This window comes from Rhineura floridana, chromosome 8, assembly GCF_030035675.1.
Source record: "Rhineura floridana isolate rRhiFlo1 chromosome 8, rRhiFlo1.hap2, whole genome shotgun sequence".
Classification (NCBI taxonomy): Eukaryota; Metazoa; Chordata; class Lepidosauria; order Squamata; family Rhineuridae; genus Rhineura; species Rhineura floridana.
Window position 1 is genome coordinate 80454986 of NC_084487.1, and position 18381 is coordinate 80473366.

At 40.4% G+C, this 18381-nt stretch overlaps 1 protein-coding gene across 3 annotated transcripts in view; it reads right to left on the reverse strand.

The window, feature by feature from the left end:
• Positions 1–18381, reverse strand: part of ARID2 (AT-rich interaction domain 2) — a 143619-nt gene that overhangs the window by 1413 nt on the left and 123825 nt on the right. For all 3 annotated transcript variants that reach the window (XM_061639890.1, XM_061639892.1, XM_061639891.1), the window contains 6 exons: positions 12220–12368; positions 7237–7375; positions 3973–4058; positions 1755–1878; positions 1581–1672; positions 1–150 (listed from right to left, as the gene is read on the reverse strand). The exon at positions 1–150 is cut by the window's left edge and continues 1413 nt beyond it. In XM_061639890.1, the coding sequence (XP_061495874.1) occupies positions 6–150; positions 1581–1672; positions 1755–1878; positions 3973–4058; positions 7237–7375; positions 12220–12368 (735 nt within the window). In that variant the 3' untranslated portion in view covers positions 1–5. The remainder of the gene's footprint in view (positions 151–1580; positions 1673–1754; positions 1879–3972; positions 4059–7236; positions 7376–12219; positions 12369–18381) is intronic.

Consider the following 18381-nt stretch of genomic DNA (forward strand, 5'->3'; position numbering starts at 1 on the left):
GTTGCTTACTGCAGAATGTCCAAGTCTTTGCCTTGTTCTTTACTCTGAACTGTAAAATTGAGTTCATAAAGGCATTTGGCAAGGGTGGAGGAAGCTTCCATATTACTGATGGCAAGCACTGATAGATGAGTTTCATGTCTCTTTAGCAACCTGAAAGAGAACCACCAAGAAAATGTCAGCTTCTTACAACATTATTTGTATTTTACAGAAATTAATTCTGACAAACAATCCATGTTTTGTCATCAAGACAGAAATTCTCTAAAATGTCACAATACACATTGGGATGCATCCAGACCTTGTCATACTTAGAGCAGACACACTGCAATCAATTGGACCTAGGTTAGTTATGACTAATTACCCCATTTATTTTAAGGAATATTGTAAGGAAATAGATTCATCCCATAATTTTTTCTCTCTCTTTACATACTCAGAATTTCATCTGCAGAAGACCTCATGAGATTTTAATTTTACAGACTGGAAAAAACACTTAAGTTGTCAAGGGCAAATATATTCAGTATTTGGCTCTAGAAAATCTTTGGATATATATGACTAAACTAGATAAATATTCAAAACCATGTTTGAATACTATTCTGTTCTACTTTTGTTTAACACTCCCGCAAAAGGGATTGGGGAGGAGAGGTAACAATTTCAAAATGGAAGAGAGACTTGATCTGCAGGAGGGTGAGTGTGCATGGATGACTATGCAATGTGAGATGATTAAAACTGAAGAGGCTGAAAAAGCTCTCAGGAAAGAGAGCTATTTCATGTCAGACTTTACCAACCTATACACATTAATTGTATTATGAACTGCCACAACTGTATGGGCTTATGACAAAGAAAACTTAAATTCTACACTAACAATACATAAACTATTGTAGGCTCACACTGTAGATTGGAATTGCAGATTGGAAGAAAGATGCGAGATGAGTATAATATGACCAACATTATTAGCAGCGAATAGAAGGGTGGAACGGAGAGCGAGAGGGAGAGAGAGAGAGAGAGAGAGATATGGGAGGAGATATGTTTGCAAGGCAAAACAGGAAGTGGGTGTAACAGTTATCTTTTTAAATTACATTGAAGAATCCCACTGGACAGCCTGAACATACTACTCTGGACTGGCAGTCATGCCCATTTGCTGTGCAGGATGGTGGTAGACAGGTGAATGGCAGGATATACCTGAGAAGCAGGGAGGGTGAAAAATGGAGATCACACATGCAATGAACTAAAATGTCTCTCCACTTATAACAGAAGCTCAGGCCATTCTCACTCAGATTTTTTGAGTGTTCATTTTACGCTGCCTGTCTCTTTCCAAAAGAATCATGAAGGCTAAAAATGGAAGCTTAAATATCAGGGTGCAAAAACTGAGGCAGACAGCAAATTCTATGCTTGTACAGTAAATCTGACAATGTGTAGAAGACACACAGACAATCTTGTAAATGCTTGTTCAAGAAAACACTTCCTTAGAACCAACTCAGCTGCTGCAGAAACTCAGATAATAATACTGGCAGCAGCAAACATGAAGTATTACAATGGCTGGCCTTTCTGTTAGATAAATGATTTTAAAGAAATGATCTGCTTACCTGCGACCACATTCTGAATATTTACCAATATTTTTTAATATTAAGGCAGCTGTTAATCGGATATGTTTAGTAATTGGTCCCTCTTTTTCATCCTTAGACAGAAACGAAAACAGTATTACAACATGTCTGAGAAAGATACTTTTCTCCTATTTAAACCACACACTTGCTACTTACTGTGAAATCTCTGAAAACAAGGTTTCTTGATCCCCTCCTTAGTGCCATGAGGGCAGCACTAGGATGATTGACAATGGCCTTCTGTGCTCTGGGAGTAGAAGAAGGACCCCCTGTAATTGGTGGCCTAAATAGGTATAAAAAGAAACAAAAGGAATTAAGAGGGATTTTAGGCACAATAAATATTTCCTCCCAAAAGGCTGGTGCTTGATGTCGGCAGCTAAAAAAACCATACTCCTCAAAGGAAGTCACTGCTCAAATAATAACCCTTAAGAGCTAAAATAATATACAACGATAAAGCATATTAAGTTGCAATTATTTGTTCTTAAGCTGTTAATGTTGTTACAGATCAAGTTGTTTTTATAGTAGTTTATTTATTAATTATTTGATTTATATCTTGCCCTTCCTCCCAACAGGAGCCCAGGGTGGCAAACAGAAATGCTAAAAACACTTTAAAACATCATAAAAATAGAGCTTAAAATACTTTAAAACAAAACGTTAAAAACATTTTAAAAAAAGCTTTAAAAACATCTTTTAAAAAGGGTTAAAAACATTATTAAAAAAACATATTAACAATCAATTCTAACACAGACGCAGACTGGGATAGGTCTCAACTTAAAAGGCTTCTTGAAAGAGGAAAGTCTTCAAAAGGCGCCAAAAAGATAGCAGAGATGGCACCTGCCTAATATTCAAGGGGAGGGAATTCAACAGCATAGGTGCCACCACACTAAAGGTCCGTTTCCTATATTGTACAGAATGAACCTCCTGATAAGATGGTATCTGCAGGAGGCCTTCACATATTAGTTTTGTTAATATGCACATTTATGCAAACATGACCAACCTATTTAAATCATGCGATAAAGCAATTTTTAAATCAGCTGATAGCCATTCTTAGAATTATGTTAGATATGATTTTCCCCACGAGGTGCAGTGTCCAGTGGGATCCCATCAGAGCTCAACAGTGGCCTTTTTTTCTCCTCCCATCCCTTCAGTACACATGCAAATGCAGTGCAGTCTAGAGAATGGCACATCTGGGGATGTCCCGATAGCCCGATCTCCTCTTGATCAAGCTACACAACCTCCAAAAGTGACGTAACTCAAATGAGCAGAGGGAAGACTAGACAGAGCTAAGGGAGAAGCACACAAATCTTTCTATAATAAATCTCTTATGCTGCCCATATATACACTTGGGCTGAGGGAAAGAGGGGAGAAACAAGAGCTCTGTTGAGCCCTATGGTGATCCTTTTGTGAGCACAAAGGCTACATGAGGAAGGATTACACCTTTTGCATTTTATGAAGATAAGAGCATTAATAAAGGAAACAATCCTAGTTCCCATTCAAAATGGGATGAAGAGGAATAATAACCATTCAATTGGCAGCTAGAATTGTATGGGGTTATAGGTTTCTGCTCTCTTTGTGCAATGACTAGTATCTATAACTGAGAGTTAAAAAGAATACTAAGGATTCTTCAGAGATCAAGATATTTAGTATTAGAGAGAATAATGCAAAATGGATAGAGATATGAGCAGAAACTCCTTAAATACAAAATAGCCTTCAGTGTACTTTTTAGTTTTACAATGGAATTTGCTCCCACAAGATGCAGTAATGGCCACCAGCTTGGACGGCTTTAAAAGAAGATTAGACAAATTCATGGAGGACAGGGCTATCAATGGCTACTAGCCATGATGGCTGTGCTCTGCCACCCTAGTCAGAGGCAGCATGCTTCTGAAAACCAGTTGCCGGAAGCCTCAGGAGGGGAGAGTGTTCTTGCACTCTGGTCCTGCTTGCGGGCTTCCCCCAGGCACCTGGTTGGCCACTGTGAGAACAGGATGCTGGACTAGATGGGCCACTGGCCTGATCCAGCAGGCTCTTCTTATGTTCTTATGTTAATGTAAGCTGCGAAGGAGACAAAAATATAGATTGGGGAGCTACATGCCACCCACAAGCTGTCTCACTTTCTACCACCAAACAGAAGATGCTGAGGTGGTTCTGGACCCTTAAATGGGAGCTTAATTGGCTTGCTTATTGGCAATGTTATAGCGCGCCAGGATTGTATTCCCAATACTGCAAACGTCCACAGGTTTCATAACATATAATTTAGCCTGTAGTCCTATGCATACTTAACTGGGAGTGAGCTCCATTGAATGCAGTGGGACTTACTTCTGAGAAAATATACATAGGATTGTGTTGTTAGACTAATAATAAAACTCATGTTCCTTACTTTGTGGAAGATTTCGAACTTCCTGCTTGTCCGTGTTCATCCTGTTTTAATCCTGCAAGAAGGGCATCTCTTGAGCAGTGCTTATCCTGTATGAGGGGGGAACAGAGTATTAAATACACAATATAGGCCCAGGAGAAAGGGGGGGGAGAGTGAGAGTGACTGAGTGTAGTGTATATATATCATATGTTGACTAGTGAACATGCATCTACACTGATTATGTATATTCACATGAATGGCTATACTGAAGAATGTGAATTTGAGAATTTTTGTGCATTGCATTGCTATAATGCATCACCTCAATATTTATTGAAGAATGAAATGCACTGAAGGGCAACATAATTTTAGTAAGCAGTCTTCTGGCCACTGAGCGGATGCTAATAGAAAAATACCAAACTTATCTTCAATTGATGAATGGGTTAGGAAAATTTGATATGTCATGTTGGTGCCAAAGGTATCAGGCAGTGAAAAAGCTTGTAATGTATATGACCAAGCTTTGATCCTATTTAAAACAATCTGAAAGTGTAATCTTACACAAGTATACTCAGAAGTAAGTCTCATTGAGTTCAGTGAGACTTGCTTCTAGAAAAGTGAGCATCAGATTGGAATCTCAGAAAAAATTGTGATCTTTTGGAATGATAGATCTTTTATGGAAGCTATACATGTTGAACTTTTATCAATAATATAATGACTATTATACTATATTTTAAATTGACCTATTTACTCTTATGGTTAAAGCACTGAGTAATTATTTGGTCCCATTACTATTTCTGGATCTTTTTCTTCCTTTATTTGTGTTCATATAGAACATCAGTATGAAATATATATTCATAGCTTTTTCATCAATTAGTATGACATCTGACAATCTGCATGGCTTACCAAGGGGAGAAATATGTACCGACTGACCAATATACGTACAACTGACTGAAACTGTCCACTGTTACACTTCTCTGTCACCGCTTGGAAATTCTGCATGCATGAGATCTCCTGCTTATGATGACAGTCTGAGTGCATTCTCTACACCTTCAAGAGAATGTGTACAATCACCAGTGTTTATGACCTCGCTCTGATCATCTCCGCAGTAACATATGTATACATACAGGTATGAATGTTTCTCTGTGTGAGCAAATTTCACAGATAGTGTTTGATAAACCTGTTGCGCAGGTTTCTATCATTCTTCAAGCGATACTGCAGGAAAATCAGCTGTGCAACAAGCACTGCTGTAACTATGCATATATTCTGGTGTGTCTTGCACAGGTACCAACAGAAGAGTGCTAAAAGTCTTAAGTCGCAGCCATGTTGGGTGGGTGGGTAAGAGTACACAAACTTCTTCCTAGTCATGCACCAAACCATTGAGTGTGATGTACGAACATGGTTAATGCAGTCATCTATACTATAAGGAAAGAAAGATAAAACCCTGACCTCTCAAAAGTCCAGTACAAAAGGTACAGAACTTCAGTTGATAGGAGAATCTAGATGACTTGAGAGCATATGCTCTCCTGGCGGGTGTCTTATAAGAACTGGAAAGGCTGTGACACCTGTAAAAGCTAAGTTGTATCTGAAGATTCAGTGCTGCCTGCAAGCCCTTGGAGCATATTCTCCATGCAGTGAAACAGAATGAGCCAAGTCTGGGGTGGAGAATGCTGCCATTGTTTAGGGAAGGCAAGTTCTCCTATAGGGGCAAATGGATTGTTTCACGGTCCACCAGATGGTGGGAGAGAGTGACCCACGGCCACTGAAACCACTAGGGCAGATGGGGAAATGACTGGAGAGAATAGACAGAAAAGGCAGCCTAAGGCTGTAGCAGGAAGCAAATAATTTCCCAACACAAAGGCATTTTCATTTACTGTGAGGGTGGTGGGTAGAAGAAACCAGCACAAGAAAGTGGTAAACTCCCATTATAAGGCTTGGGTATTAGAGGGAAACCTCCTCCGTTTCTGGTAGTGGGGCAACAAGAAACTCTAGTCTAAAACTCTAGAATTTTCAAACAAAAAAGTGCAGAATATCGTCAGAGTGACCACCTGTTGCAGACCAATACCCCCCCCTTCTTTTACTGTCTAGCTGACTCTCAAGTATATGCAACATTGATCTTACAGGGCAATGAGCATACTCAGTTCTTCTTGGGCCACTCTGGTTTTTTTAAATTTACTTTTCCTTTGAATTTACAAATTAATATTTTTCTGCATACCCATGGTGTCCCCAAAAGACGCAGGTATTATATCCTTTTCCGTTGGTGTCCCAGATTCACTTCCCAGTGGATAGAAATGGGAGTCCCAAATTTAGTATTATTGCTGCACAAATTGGGGCTCACAACAAAATTTTGTGGTGTGGTCCTAAAAGGATTGCTCCTGTTCAGTGCTACATTGTTCAGGGTTTGTGACAGGGAAGTGTTTTAGGACAAGGGAAATCTCCCTGTATAGTGATTGGGAAGGAGTTATTTCAGCTCATGGTGCACACGCTCCACTGCCATCACCATGACGTTATAAGCTATTAGAGGCTCAAGCAAGCAAACTTTCTCTTCACCATTTCCCCCTCCCCTTCCCCAGAACCCCATATGTACCTGTCCATGATTTAAGATCGGCTGCCTCTGGTCTCCTCTGGGTGCCTAGAATGAAAGTTGCCAGACTAGCAGGGACGTGGGAGAAAGCCTTTTCACCTGTGGCCCCCAAGCTCTATCCTCTCTCTATAGGAATACCCTATCCCAAGAAGCCTGCTCTGCTCCCTCCCTGATGATTTTCCAGAGACTTCTGGAAACCATCTTGCTCCAGAGAGCCTTTGGGAGGGACTGAAGGTAGAACCTGTAACTGATTTTATCCCCCCCTTTTAGTTTTTACCTCTTTAATCCCTTTTAATAGCACTCCCCTATATTTCTTAACTGTGTTTTGTGTATTTTAATCTGCTTTAATGTTTTTGTGATTTTATTGTGAGCCTCCCTGATTGCCCTACAGTAGGGTAGAAGGGTGGGATGGATTTTTAAATAAATAAACCTTAACATCCCGTGGCTCCTGGAGACCACTGGGCATGCTCAGATTTCACCAGAATGCCAACAAATACATTTCTGTATACCTGGATTGGCTCCCAAGTATGTTGAAACAACTTCCTTGTCTATTGGTGGCCCTATTTCTCTACCAAAACTCGTAGGCATGAGACTGCCAGTCTTAGTATTAGAAGTATAAGCATAATTTAATTACTACTACAGATTTTTATACATGTATGAAAATAATCTCACATCTGTGTTTAGAAAAGGGAAGAGAGATAAATTCCTACCTGCAAGTGGGTAATGAAGGAAAACCTTTGCCGCTGAAAAGGTTCACAGCCCTCCCATAAACACTGGCCAGGGTAGACATCTTTTCCTCCGTGCTCAGTTGCAGCATGATAGAAAACCTGGGATGGTGTGTGAAACCACCTGGAAAATGTAAATGTCAACTTAGCTGAAGAAGGAATACTATTTTGCTAACAGTTTTGTTGTCTGAGCAATAAATGTAAATCCTGAAAAATAAAATGCAATTATTCAAGAAATGGTGAATGTTCAGAAGTTCTACTTACTATTATTAAGGGTTGCTTGCAGCAAAAGACAATACTAATTTGCAACTGATGCAAACAGGTTTGTACCTAAAGACTTTCCCTTCTCCAAGGCAGAGTTGAATGTTTGTAAGACTGATCACTTGTGTAAACAGAGGGTTGAATGGGACCAAACAGCCCGTTCAATCTGTGACATGAGAGTGGACTCTCCATAGGAAGATGTATTTCTTTCTAGAGGACTCTTTCAGTCCATCCTCCCAAGTATCAAAGAATGCATCTTAAAAAGCTACTTGACTAATTTTTATTATCCATCACAGTTCTCAGAAGATAATGAAGGTGGGAGACACAAGAGGACATTAAGTGAGCCTGTCGTACTCAATAGGATATACATGCAGATGCCAGAAGCTTTGCCAGGCATAAGAAGGTCTGTATTGGACCCAGTGCTATCCAGCTTATTCATAAATTATCTGCAACCAGGGGTAGCAGTGAGGTGGATGACATACCAAGTTATTTAGGATGATAAAAACCCGAGTGGATGGCAAGAGCTCCACAAGAATCTCTTTAAAAAGTGATGCACATTAAGACCCTAAAAAATATTTCCTTCACAACTACACTGATAGGGCATGAACAGGCAGGCCTGTAGATGGGGGGCCTGCTCCCCCTTAATGTTCTGCCCTTCTACTTTTTAATTTAAAAAAAAAACTTAAATAATTTTTATTAAGGAGGAAAATTACAAAGAAATATTAAAAAAGGAAGAGAAAGAAAAAAGGGAAAAAGTTTCTCACAAATATAATCTCAACCACCTTATGTATAACAAAAAAGTATTACTAATAATATATATCTATATATAGCATATTATCAGAACTATAAATACAGTCGAACAAATATTAGACAGATCAAAGCAAAGAAAATAATTTGCATGGATACTTATTCTCCTGATACATTTGGTTCCAGAAAATAATAAAAATGACCCAGTTTTCTATTTGCCCATTTTTTATCTCTTAAATAATATGTTACTTTTATCAAATTGATGGTATCCCAGACTCTGTTAAACCAGTTGAGAACTAATGGTATTTTAGGTTGATTCCACTGTTTTGCAATTTCAACTTTTGCTAAAGTTAATCGAGTTGTAATCATTACTAAATTATTACTAAATCTGTTTCCATAACCACGTCATTCAAATAATTTAATAAAATTATATGTGGTTCAAAGGATCTATATCATTATTTCATATATGTATTTTAGCATATTTTCCCAATATTTTTAAACACTGCCAAAAGATATGTAAACAATCAGCATTATTATAGTTCCATCTCCTGAATTTGTCAGTATTTGTTTGATATATGTTAGAAATTCTATGTGGTGTGAGATACCACTGATATTGAAGTTTGAAATGATTTTCTTTCAAATCTGTAGATATAAGCCATTGAGGGATTTTTGTCCATATCTATTTCTATTTCCTGCTGCAGATCTTTATTCCATTTTTAATACAAGTTTTATCTTTTTTTCGTCTATGATTAATGTATAGATTTTTTTCCTATTAAGTTTTTGTTTGTAACAGTAGATATCATATATTTAAATTTACTTATTAAAATAAATATTATCCACCTTATTATCCACCAAGGTTCTTAGAGGACAATGAAGGTGGGACACATAAAAGGAAATAAAGGGAGTCTGTCATATGCATGTAATAAATTTATTACACCCCCCCCATCGTTTTGGTCCCCCCTCCCCAACTTTTAGGCTGGCTACAGGCCTGTGAACAGGTGGTGACTAAACAAGGAAAGAAATCTTGGGGTCACAGTGAACAGCTCAATGAAAACATGAGCTTAATATGTGGTAGCAGGGGAAAAGGCACATTCCTTAAGTTTTAAAGAAGGAAACTGAAAGCTAAGGTATAAACACATTACAATACTAGCTATAAATTTATGGCACAGTTGCATTTGAAATACTGTCTATAGTTCTGGGCACTATAGTATCTCAAAAAGGATATTGTAGAACTGTAAAAGGTGCAGAAAAAGGACAACCTAACTGATCAAGAGGTTTGAATATTTTCCCTATGAGGAAAGGCTAAAACATCTGTGGCTTTTAATTAGAAAAAAAGACAACTAAGGGGAACATGAGGTTTACTAAACTATGTCTCGTGCTGAACGGATAGAGACCCCCCCCAACATAAATACAATATGCCATTGTTTAGTAGTAGATTCAGGACAGAAAGTGTTTCATCACACAATGCACAGTTAATTTATTAAAATGGTCTCTGCCTCAGATGGCTTTAAGAGGGAATGTGGTAGATTCATGAAGGATAGGTCTGTAAGTGGCTATACAGTCATGATGTCCAAGTAGAATTTTCATCTTCAGAGAGAATATACCACTGAATGCCAGTTGTGGTGTGTGCACATGTCATTATTCCATGCACTGCCTGTTGCGGACTAGCCACAGAGAGTAGGAGGATGGTGAATTATATATGGACCCTTGGTTTGATCCAGCAGGGCTCCTTAGTTTTTATGGAAAATTCCATACACCTCCATCCAAACAGTGGAGTGGTAAACATATAGGCAGGGCCAGTGTTAGTGGGTAACCAAGTTGAGCTGTGGCTGAGGGTCCCGGAGCTCCCAAGGGTCCCAGTCCTGACCCAACACTGCTGCATCCCCCTTTCACTGAGCCGCCCTCCTCCTGGACTGGATGGTTTGGGCTGAAAGGGAAGTTGTGCAGTGTAGGCTCTCTGGAAAAGGAGCAATCTGGATGCACAGTGGCCGCCCAGCATAAAATTACTCAATGTGCATTCTATGTCTGATAATTTTATGTCAGGCAGCCACTGCACATGCAAGCCGAATCATTCCCATTCTAGAGAGCCTACACTGCAGCACTTTCCCATCAAACATGGTATGTGGGAGGAAGCGAGCCTAGATTGAAAACTGGCAGTAAAGGGACAAGGCAATGGGGAGTAGTGGCTTTGATCAAGGCTTTTCTCTTTTCCACTCCTCTCTGATGAAGGGAGAGCACTGAGCTGAAAAAGTCTGAAGGAATGTTTTCTGCTTCTCTCCCCTTCCTCCCCATGGCAGCTTCTTGAAAAGTGAAAGGAATCTCTTTTCTTTGGGTTAAAGAGAGAAAGAAGAAGCCAAAACAAAATGAAGCAGGGTAGGTTAGTAGTGGGTGGGTGGGTGAGTGAGAAGAGAAAGCAGAGAGTTAAATGCTGCTTTGTGTTTTTCAGGGAAGCGACTAGTGAGGGGAAGTTGCTCTGCCCTGGGTTGGAAATGGCTTTGGATTCTTTATAAAGAGGGAGAGAACTAATTACTTCAGATCTTTTCTGTCATTTGAAAATCCTTTTAGAAAAAAACAGGCCTTAATATTTTCCTTCCCCCCCCCTTGTCCCAGTGATCTGACATGGGGTGAGAGAGGACAGCAAAGTGTGTACACATGCATATCTGTCTGAAAACTCTGAATAATACTGTTCTATTTTCCCTTTCCTTTGTTATGTGTACATATTTTCCTCTCCTTCTACAGGCCAGGCCAGATCAGTGTTTTGATCTGAAGGGCTTTGTATATTTGTTCTCTCTTCTCCACTCCTCTCCCCTCCCCACCATCCCATACCACAATTATTGCTGGGAAGCTTCTACATGTATCTTTAATTTAGGAAGTTGTATATTTGTAATGTCTTAAGGTGGCACTGCATGTCTAAACTAAGCTGATTTTATTTCTATTTTTAATGCTCTATGTAAACAGCATTGACAATTAAGAGGTATATAAACAAATACGTAAATGTTTGCGCTTAGAAAGGCCCTTTTCAACCCTCCACCCCAGGCTCCGCATTAACAAGATGAATAGCACTAAGACAGCCAGTGTGGTGTAGTGGTTAGAATGTTGGACTAGGGCATGGGGGCCCAGGATTCAAAGGCCCACTTTAAAGGGGTGGGGGTTGAGGAGGGAAGGCACAAGGGGCTCCTTGACACTCTATGCCCAAGGGTGCCCAGAAACGTGCAGCTGGCCCTGTGCATAGGCCCCCAAACAACAGCACGAAGGCCTCTCCAATAAAGGGAAAGGGGTGAACACATGGATACTAAATGGGAAGAGCAAATTCTATCCTCCTTACAAATTAATGTTATGATATATTGTGGAGGAAGAGGAATAACATCTCTTAGGCAAAGTTCCTGTGTGGTGTAGTGGTAAGAGTGCCAGATTAGGACCTGGGAAACCAGAGTTCAAATCCCCACTCAGCCATGAACCTCACTGGGTAACAAGTCAGTCACAGTCTCTCAGCCTAACCTACCTCATAGAGTTATAGTGAGGATAAAATGGAGAGGGAGGGAAACCATGTACACCACCTTGAGGTCCTTGGAGAAAAGGTAGGATAAAAATGTAATAAAAAAATAAAAAACAGGTCACTAAGGATTAGAAATCTCCATCTCCCAAATATGGCCTTCTATTTTGTCTCCCATCTTCAGCCAGTCCTTTCTCAAGGAAATTCCCCAACAGAAGACCACGTGAGCTTCCAGAGGTAGGAAAAGAATGGAGAGGTGGATGCCTTTCTTAATCTCTATATAAAGACTTACTTCCTCAGCTGACTGACAGGTGGGCAGGCATTGATGTGACTCAAATGTAAAATGACTTAAAAAATATAAATTGGACTTTAAAAATAATGTGGATAGCAATTACAAATATGTTGTATAAAACTAAACCTTTGCAATGTATTGTGAAAACATAGTTAACTCAAAGACAAGCACTTACTTTTTACAGGACTGCCAAAGACACATGAAATTCTGTCCAGGTTTTTTCATTTGTTCTGCATGCGAACTTGGTACAGTGTACATAGAAGGTGGCAAACTGACAGATGGCCCCTGGACTTGCATTGTTGGTACCGGTGTGACAGGTGTGCTCTGTGGGAAAGTTTAAAACAATGAGGATTTAAATTCCTGCCTGACAGTTTTACGTGGCTATTTATTGAACAGTGCAAGATCTGATTTTCACAGAGCAAACTTCCAGCAGCAATAGGAGGAACCATTGTAATCAGCAGTTTTGTTACTGACTTCAACGGGAGATATATTGTACTCACTGTCTCTAAACAGTAAAACAAAATAAAAATTGGAGTACTCTTGTGCTCTCTCTTGAGCTATTTACAGACTTTCCCGATGTTCTATAGCTGCTTCATTTTTATTTTTCAGGTTCAACACAGAATTAGATACAGCTTTTAGGAAACTTTCCAGATGGTAATCCTTCTCTATAGAAATAAAGCCATGGAGCAATTTAACATACTTGTATAAATCTGGCAACATTTTTTTTTCAGACAGAGTAATTTAAAGCATCATCTACAGAACCACCATATATATTTGGCTTTCCCATTCAATGTCTATAAGGAATATTAAGCAAGGCTTGGATCAGCAACTCTCAAGGTTTAATCTACATGTTCATTCTGTATATGCCACATGTACACATATGTTGTTATGCAGTGAGGTTGCTTGAAGGATTTAGTGTAATGGCAAATCTTCACCTTTGAAGCCAGAGGGGCGGGGAAGGGGATCACATGCTTTAGCCTTCCTATACCGTAAGGAACATAAGGAACCACCCCAGAGAGATAACTTTAGCAAGTTAAACATTAGCATGTGAAGTAGAAGGCCAAACTAGAGTATTTTTCTCTGACATCTGTGATATTTCACACAATTTGTTTTTGGTTTTAATGAGGAACAGCTACTCCTACACTCACCACATCTGTACTCTGATGTTCAAGGAGGTTTACAACATGTGTTTTTTTAAAAAAGATTGATTCTTATAACAATATCATAGAATCATAAATCATAGAGTTGGAAGGGGCCTTGTAGGCCATCGAGTCCAACCCCCTGCTCACAGCAGGAAATCCACAGCTAGAGCATCTCCCGCAGATAGCTGTCCAGCCTCTGCTTGAAGACATCCAGCGAAGGGGATCCCACCACCTCCCTAGGCAGTCGGTTCCATTGCCAAACTGCCCTTACTGTCAAGAAGTTCCTTCTAATGTCCAATCTGAATTTACGCTCCTGCAACTTAAAACCATTAGACCTAGTCCTACCCTCTGGGGCAGCAGAGAACAAATCTGTACCCTCCTCTATGTGACAGCCCTTCAGGTACTTAAAGAGTGCAATCATGTCACCCCTCAGCCTTCTCTTCACCAGACTGAACATGCCAAGTTCCTTCAACCTTTCCTCATAAGACTTGTTCTCCATACCGGCTATCATCCTCGTCACCCTCTTCTGAACCCGCTCTAACTTGTCTATATCTTTCTTAAAATGAAGCGCCCAGAACTGAATGCAGTATTCCAGATGAGGCCTGACCAATGCAGAATATAGTGGGACTATTACTTCCCTCGACCTGGAAACTATAGCTCTGTTTATGCAGCCCAAAACCGCGTTGGCCTTTTTTGCCGCAGCATCACACTGCTGGGTCATGTTCAACTTACGATACACCACAATTCCAAGGTCCTTCTCACACGCACTACTGCTAAGCCGGGTATTTCCCATCCTGTACCCGTGCATTTTGTTTTTGTGGCCTAAATGCAGAATCCTGCATTTGTCTTTATTGAATGTCATTTTATTAATTTCAGCCCAATTTCCTAGTCTATCCAGGTCCCTTTGGATTTTATTCCTGTCTTCCATTGTGTTAGCTATCCCTCCCAGTTTCGTATCATCCGCAAACTTCATAAGGCTTCCCTCCACCCCATCATCTAAGTCATTGATAAAAATGTTGAAGAGTATCGGCCCCAGGACAGAACCCTGTGGCACTCCACTCGAGACCTCCTTCCAGTCCGAAGCAGAGCCACCAACGACCACTCTTTGAGTACGGTTTTCCAACCAGTTGTGAATCCACCTGACAGTATTTCCATGTAGTCCGCATTTGACTAGTTTGCTAATCAAAAGGTTGTGGGGGACTTTGTCAAACGCCTTGCTGAAATCTAGATAGATGACATCTACAGCATTTCCACCATCTACTAAGCTACTGACCCGATCAAAAAAAGAGATGAGATTAGTTTGACAGGATTTATTCTTGACAAACCCATTCTGGCTCCTTCTAATCACAGCATTGTCATCTAGATAGTTGCCAATGGACTCTTTTATTATCCGTTCTAATATATTTCCCGGTATTGAAGTCAGACTGACTGGCCTGTAATTCCCCGGATCTTCTTTTTTACCCTTTTTAAAGAGCGGGACGACGTTTGCTCGTCTCCAATCCTCCGGCACCTCTCCTGTTCTCCAGGATTTCTCAAAGATGATGGCAAGAGGTTCCGAGAGTACATCCGCAAGTTCCTTCAATACTCTGGGATGCAGTTCATCAGGCCCTGGAGATTTGAACTCATTTAGGTTAACTAGGTATTTCCTGACTATCTTCTTATCAATCTCGAACTGCAGTCCCGACCCCTTACTGAGATTGCTACCGATGCAAGGTTGCACACTGTTCCCTTTCTGGGAGAAAACGGAGGCAAAATAGGTGTTAAGCAGTTCTGCTTTTTCCTCGTTATCTGTCAACATTTTGCCATCTTCATTGAGCAGCAGTCCCACCGTTTCCTTGGTCTTTCTCTTGCTTCGAACATATCTGAAAAAAACCTTTTTGTTGTTCCTCGTTTCCCTCGCCAGCCTCAGCTCATTCTGGGTTTTAGCTTTCCTTACGCTATTCCTGCAAGCCCGAGCTGCTCGTCGGTACTCTTCCTTGGTGATGCGTCCTTCCTTCCATTCTTTATACATGCTCTTTTTTTACTTTTACCTCCTCCACCAGTCTTCCGTGTAGCCACATTGGCTTTTTCCGATGTCTTCCATTTTTCTTCCTCTTTGGAATTGTTTGCGATTGCGCTTTTTGTAATACGTTCTTCATGAACTCCCATGCTTCTTGGGCTCCTTTTTTCTTTAGTCTATCTAGCCACGGGATCCTACCCATCATTTCCCTGAGCTTGCCAAAATCGGCTTTCCTGAAATCCAAGGTCCATGTTTGACTATATTCTTCTTTGGCTTTCCCCAGAATCCCGAATTCCAGCATTATGTGGTCACTTTCCCCCAAGGTACCGACCGCTTTAATTCCCGTGACCAATTCGTCCCTGTTAGTTAAGATCAGGTCCAGGATTGCCGATCCCCTTGTTCCTTCTTCTACTTTTTGAAAGAGGAAATTATCAGCAAGGCCCATCAGGAATTTGTTGGAGGCTTTGTGCTTTGCAGAGTTTGTCTCCCAGCAGATATCCGGGTAGTTGAAGTCCCCCATCACTACTACTTCTTGCCTCCTTGAGATTTCAGAGATTTGTTTGAGAAAGGCCTCGTCTACCACCTCTTCTTGGCCAGGGGGTCTGTAGTAGACACCTACTACCATGTCGGTTTTATTTGTTTCTCCATTTATTTTTACCCAAATGGTCTCTACCGGACCACTTTGTTCGCTGTCTTGGATTTCCATAGAGGTGTATTTGTCTTTGACGTATAACGCTACTCCCCCTCCTTTTCTGTTGCTTCTATTCTTTCTGTAGAGTTTATATCCTTGAATGGCTATATTCCAATCATGGGAGTCATCCCACCAAGTTTCTGTTATCCCTATGAAGTCATATTTGCCTTGATGCACTAAGACTTCAAGCTCCCCTTGCTTGTTTCCCAAGCTCCGCACGTTGGTATATAGACAGCAGAAGTCTCTTTTGTCCCGATTGGATTCCTCCGTTAATATACCGTGAGCTTTGCCGTGCATCCCTTTCTCTCTCCCAGTGTCTCCTGTACCCTTCAAATCCTTGCATTTACAATATCGACTGCCTTCAAGTTGATCCCAACTTATGGCTACCCTATGAATAGGGTTTTCATGGTAAGTGGTATTCAGAGGGGGTTTACCACTGCCTCCCTCTGAGGCTAGTCCTCCCCAGCTAACTAGGGCCTGCTCAGCTTGCCACAGCTGCACAAGTCAGCCCCTTCCTTGTCTGCAACTGCCAGCTGGGGGGCAACTGGGCTCCTTGGGACTATGCAGCTTGCCCACGGCTGCACAGGTGGCAGGGAACGTAACCCCTGAGCCACTCACTGTGGGGATGATCTTTAGCTGTGCCTTGACACCCAAGAGACATGAGCGGGGATTTGAACTCACAGACTCTGGACTCCCAGCCAGGCTCTCCTCTCCAGTGTGCTATACCAGCTATATCAAGAGAGTGTCTCTAAAACATCAACATGTTCATGTTGCCCCACACATTGTTTATTGTATTTGAAGACTTTTCACCTAGTGAGAATTGATTCTGTCTGATGGAATGTCATATTAGTAAGTGGTGAACTATAATCATTTGAGGTTTTCACATGATATAAATGCAAAACATATGAATTCCAGCAAGTCCACCAGAATCATTTAAACAAGCCATTATTACAACGGCAAATATTTATAAGCAAAAGGGGTGAAAAAAGTCCAATAGTGAGCACAAGATAGTTTAAAAAGTATCCTGGGCTTACTTTTCTTAGTATTTTCTATAAGGAAATATAATCTTGATCATACAATGGTTAGTAGCAGGATATCAAAATTACAAAAACTAAGTTTCACCTGTATGCCTGCTATTAAAAAAACCCTCCCACGGCTCATTCAAAAGACCTCCTTAAGAATGGTTCTACAAAAATTCAGGAGAAATCAAAATAACTGCAATCAGTATGGAGATAATTCAGAGTATGAAAACTTAACTGGCTGTTTGGCACTAAATTTTTGGTTTATTGGCAACAGATTACAGAAATTCATCTCTCAATATAGTCATGTTTTTAGAAGTGAACAACAATCAAATGACAAGCTTAGTGATTCCATCTGTATAGCTCTACCCACAGCAACGTATAATACATCCTGGAGCTATCCACCTGTTTTCCTGCAACTAGGCCCACCAAATCAAGGTGAGGCAGCAGCCAATCGCTTTGGAGCTGCTTGAAGTTTTACCAACCCACTTTTCACACAAGCCTATTTAAACAGGATGGATCGATTGAGTGTTGAGGAGAAAGGGCCACTAAATAAAAGAGCAAGAAGTCATTTTAAAGGCCCAGAAGAAACTGCTCACTTTTGGAAACCTGCATCAAGCACTTTTATGAAAATTCCAAAGAGGGTGGGAGCTATATTCAACTGATGTTTTGCGGAAACTCAAACATAACAAGTTTCCAGATAAGTTAACACACAGCTCTTATTTCCTTTTTCTTACCCAGCAATCACAGAGAATGCCTCCAAGGAAGAATACATAGAGAGAAAGAATGCTAGAAAATGTCAATTACTTCCTGTCTCAAATTGTAGCAAATGAGTTGTCCAGATGAAGCTACAAACATATTGCAAAACACTTTAACAATGTGCAATGTTTGTACCACATATTCTTGTTTTAAAGACCACACCAAGCAAGGTGCTTTCCAAGTTACTAAATTCCCACTGGTTTTAATTAGTCACCTGTTCGTTGGTGCTACTGAGACTATTTAACATAATTTTTTTAGACAGTGCCAGGTGCTTTTCAGAACATAAGAATTTCACTGTCCCTGCCAAAAACTGCTTTAGTAACATGGACAGGATCAAGACGGACAGGAAAGAAGTGGTCACTCAACTTTTGTTTACAGCTGAGCAAAGCCTCTGCCAAAGAATGAGGAAAAACGGATCATTAGAATTTTATAATGGGTCAATTTCACATCAGGTTCCATCACCACGATAATGTGTGTGCACAGTGCCATGGTGGCTATTCCACTGATTTGGTCTTAACCCACACTTCATGCTCAGATTTGTTTTTAGCCATCCCATTTGAAAAAGGATAATCAACTATCCATTACATCAAAAATAAAAAACCCAATTTCATCCCCTTAATACCAATTGCCTCATGCTCAGAACTACATCTGTGACCTCTACTGAAAACTAGTGACAGAGAGCCAATAAACCAATAGGGGGAAAAGACACAGCTAAATATACTTGTAC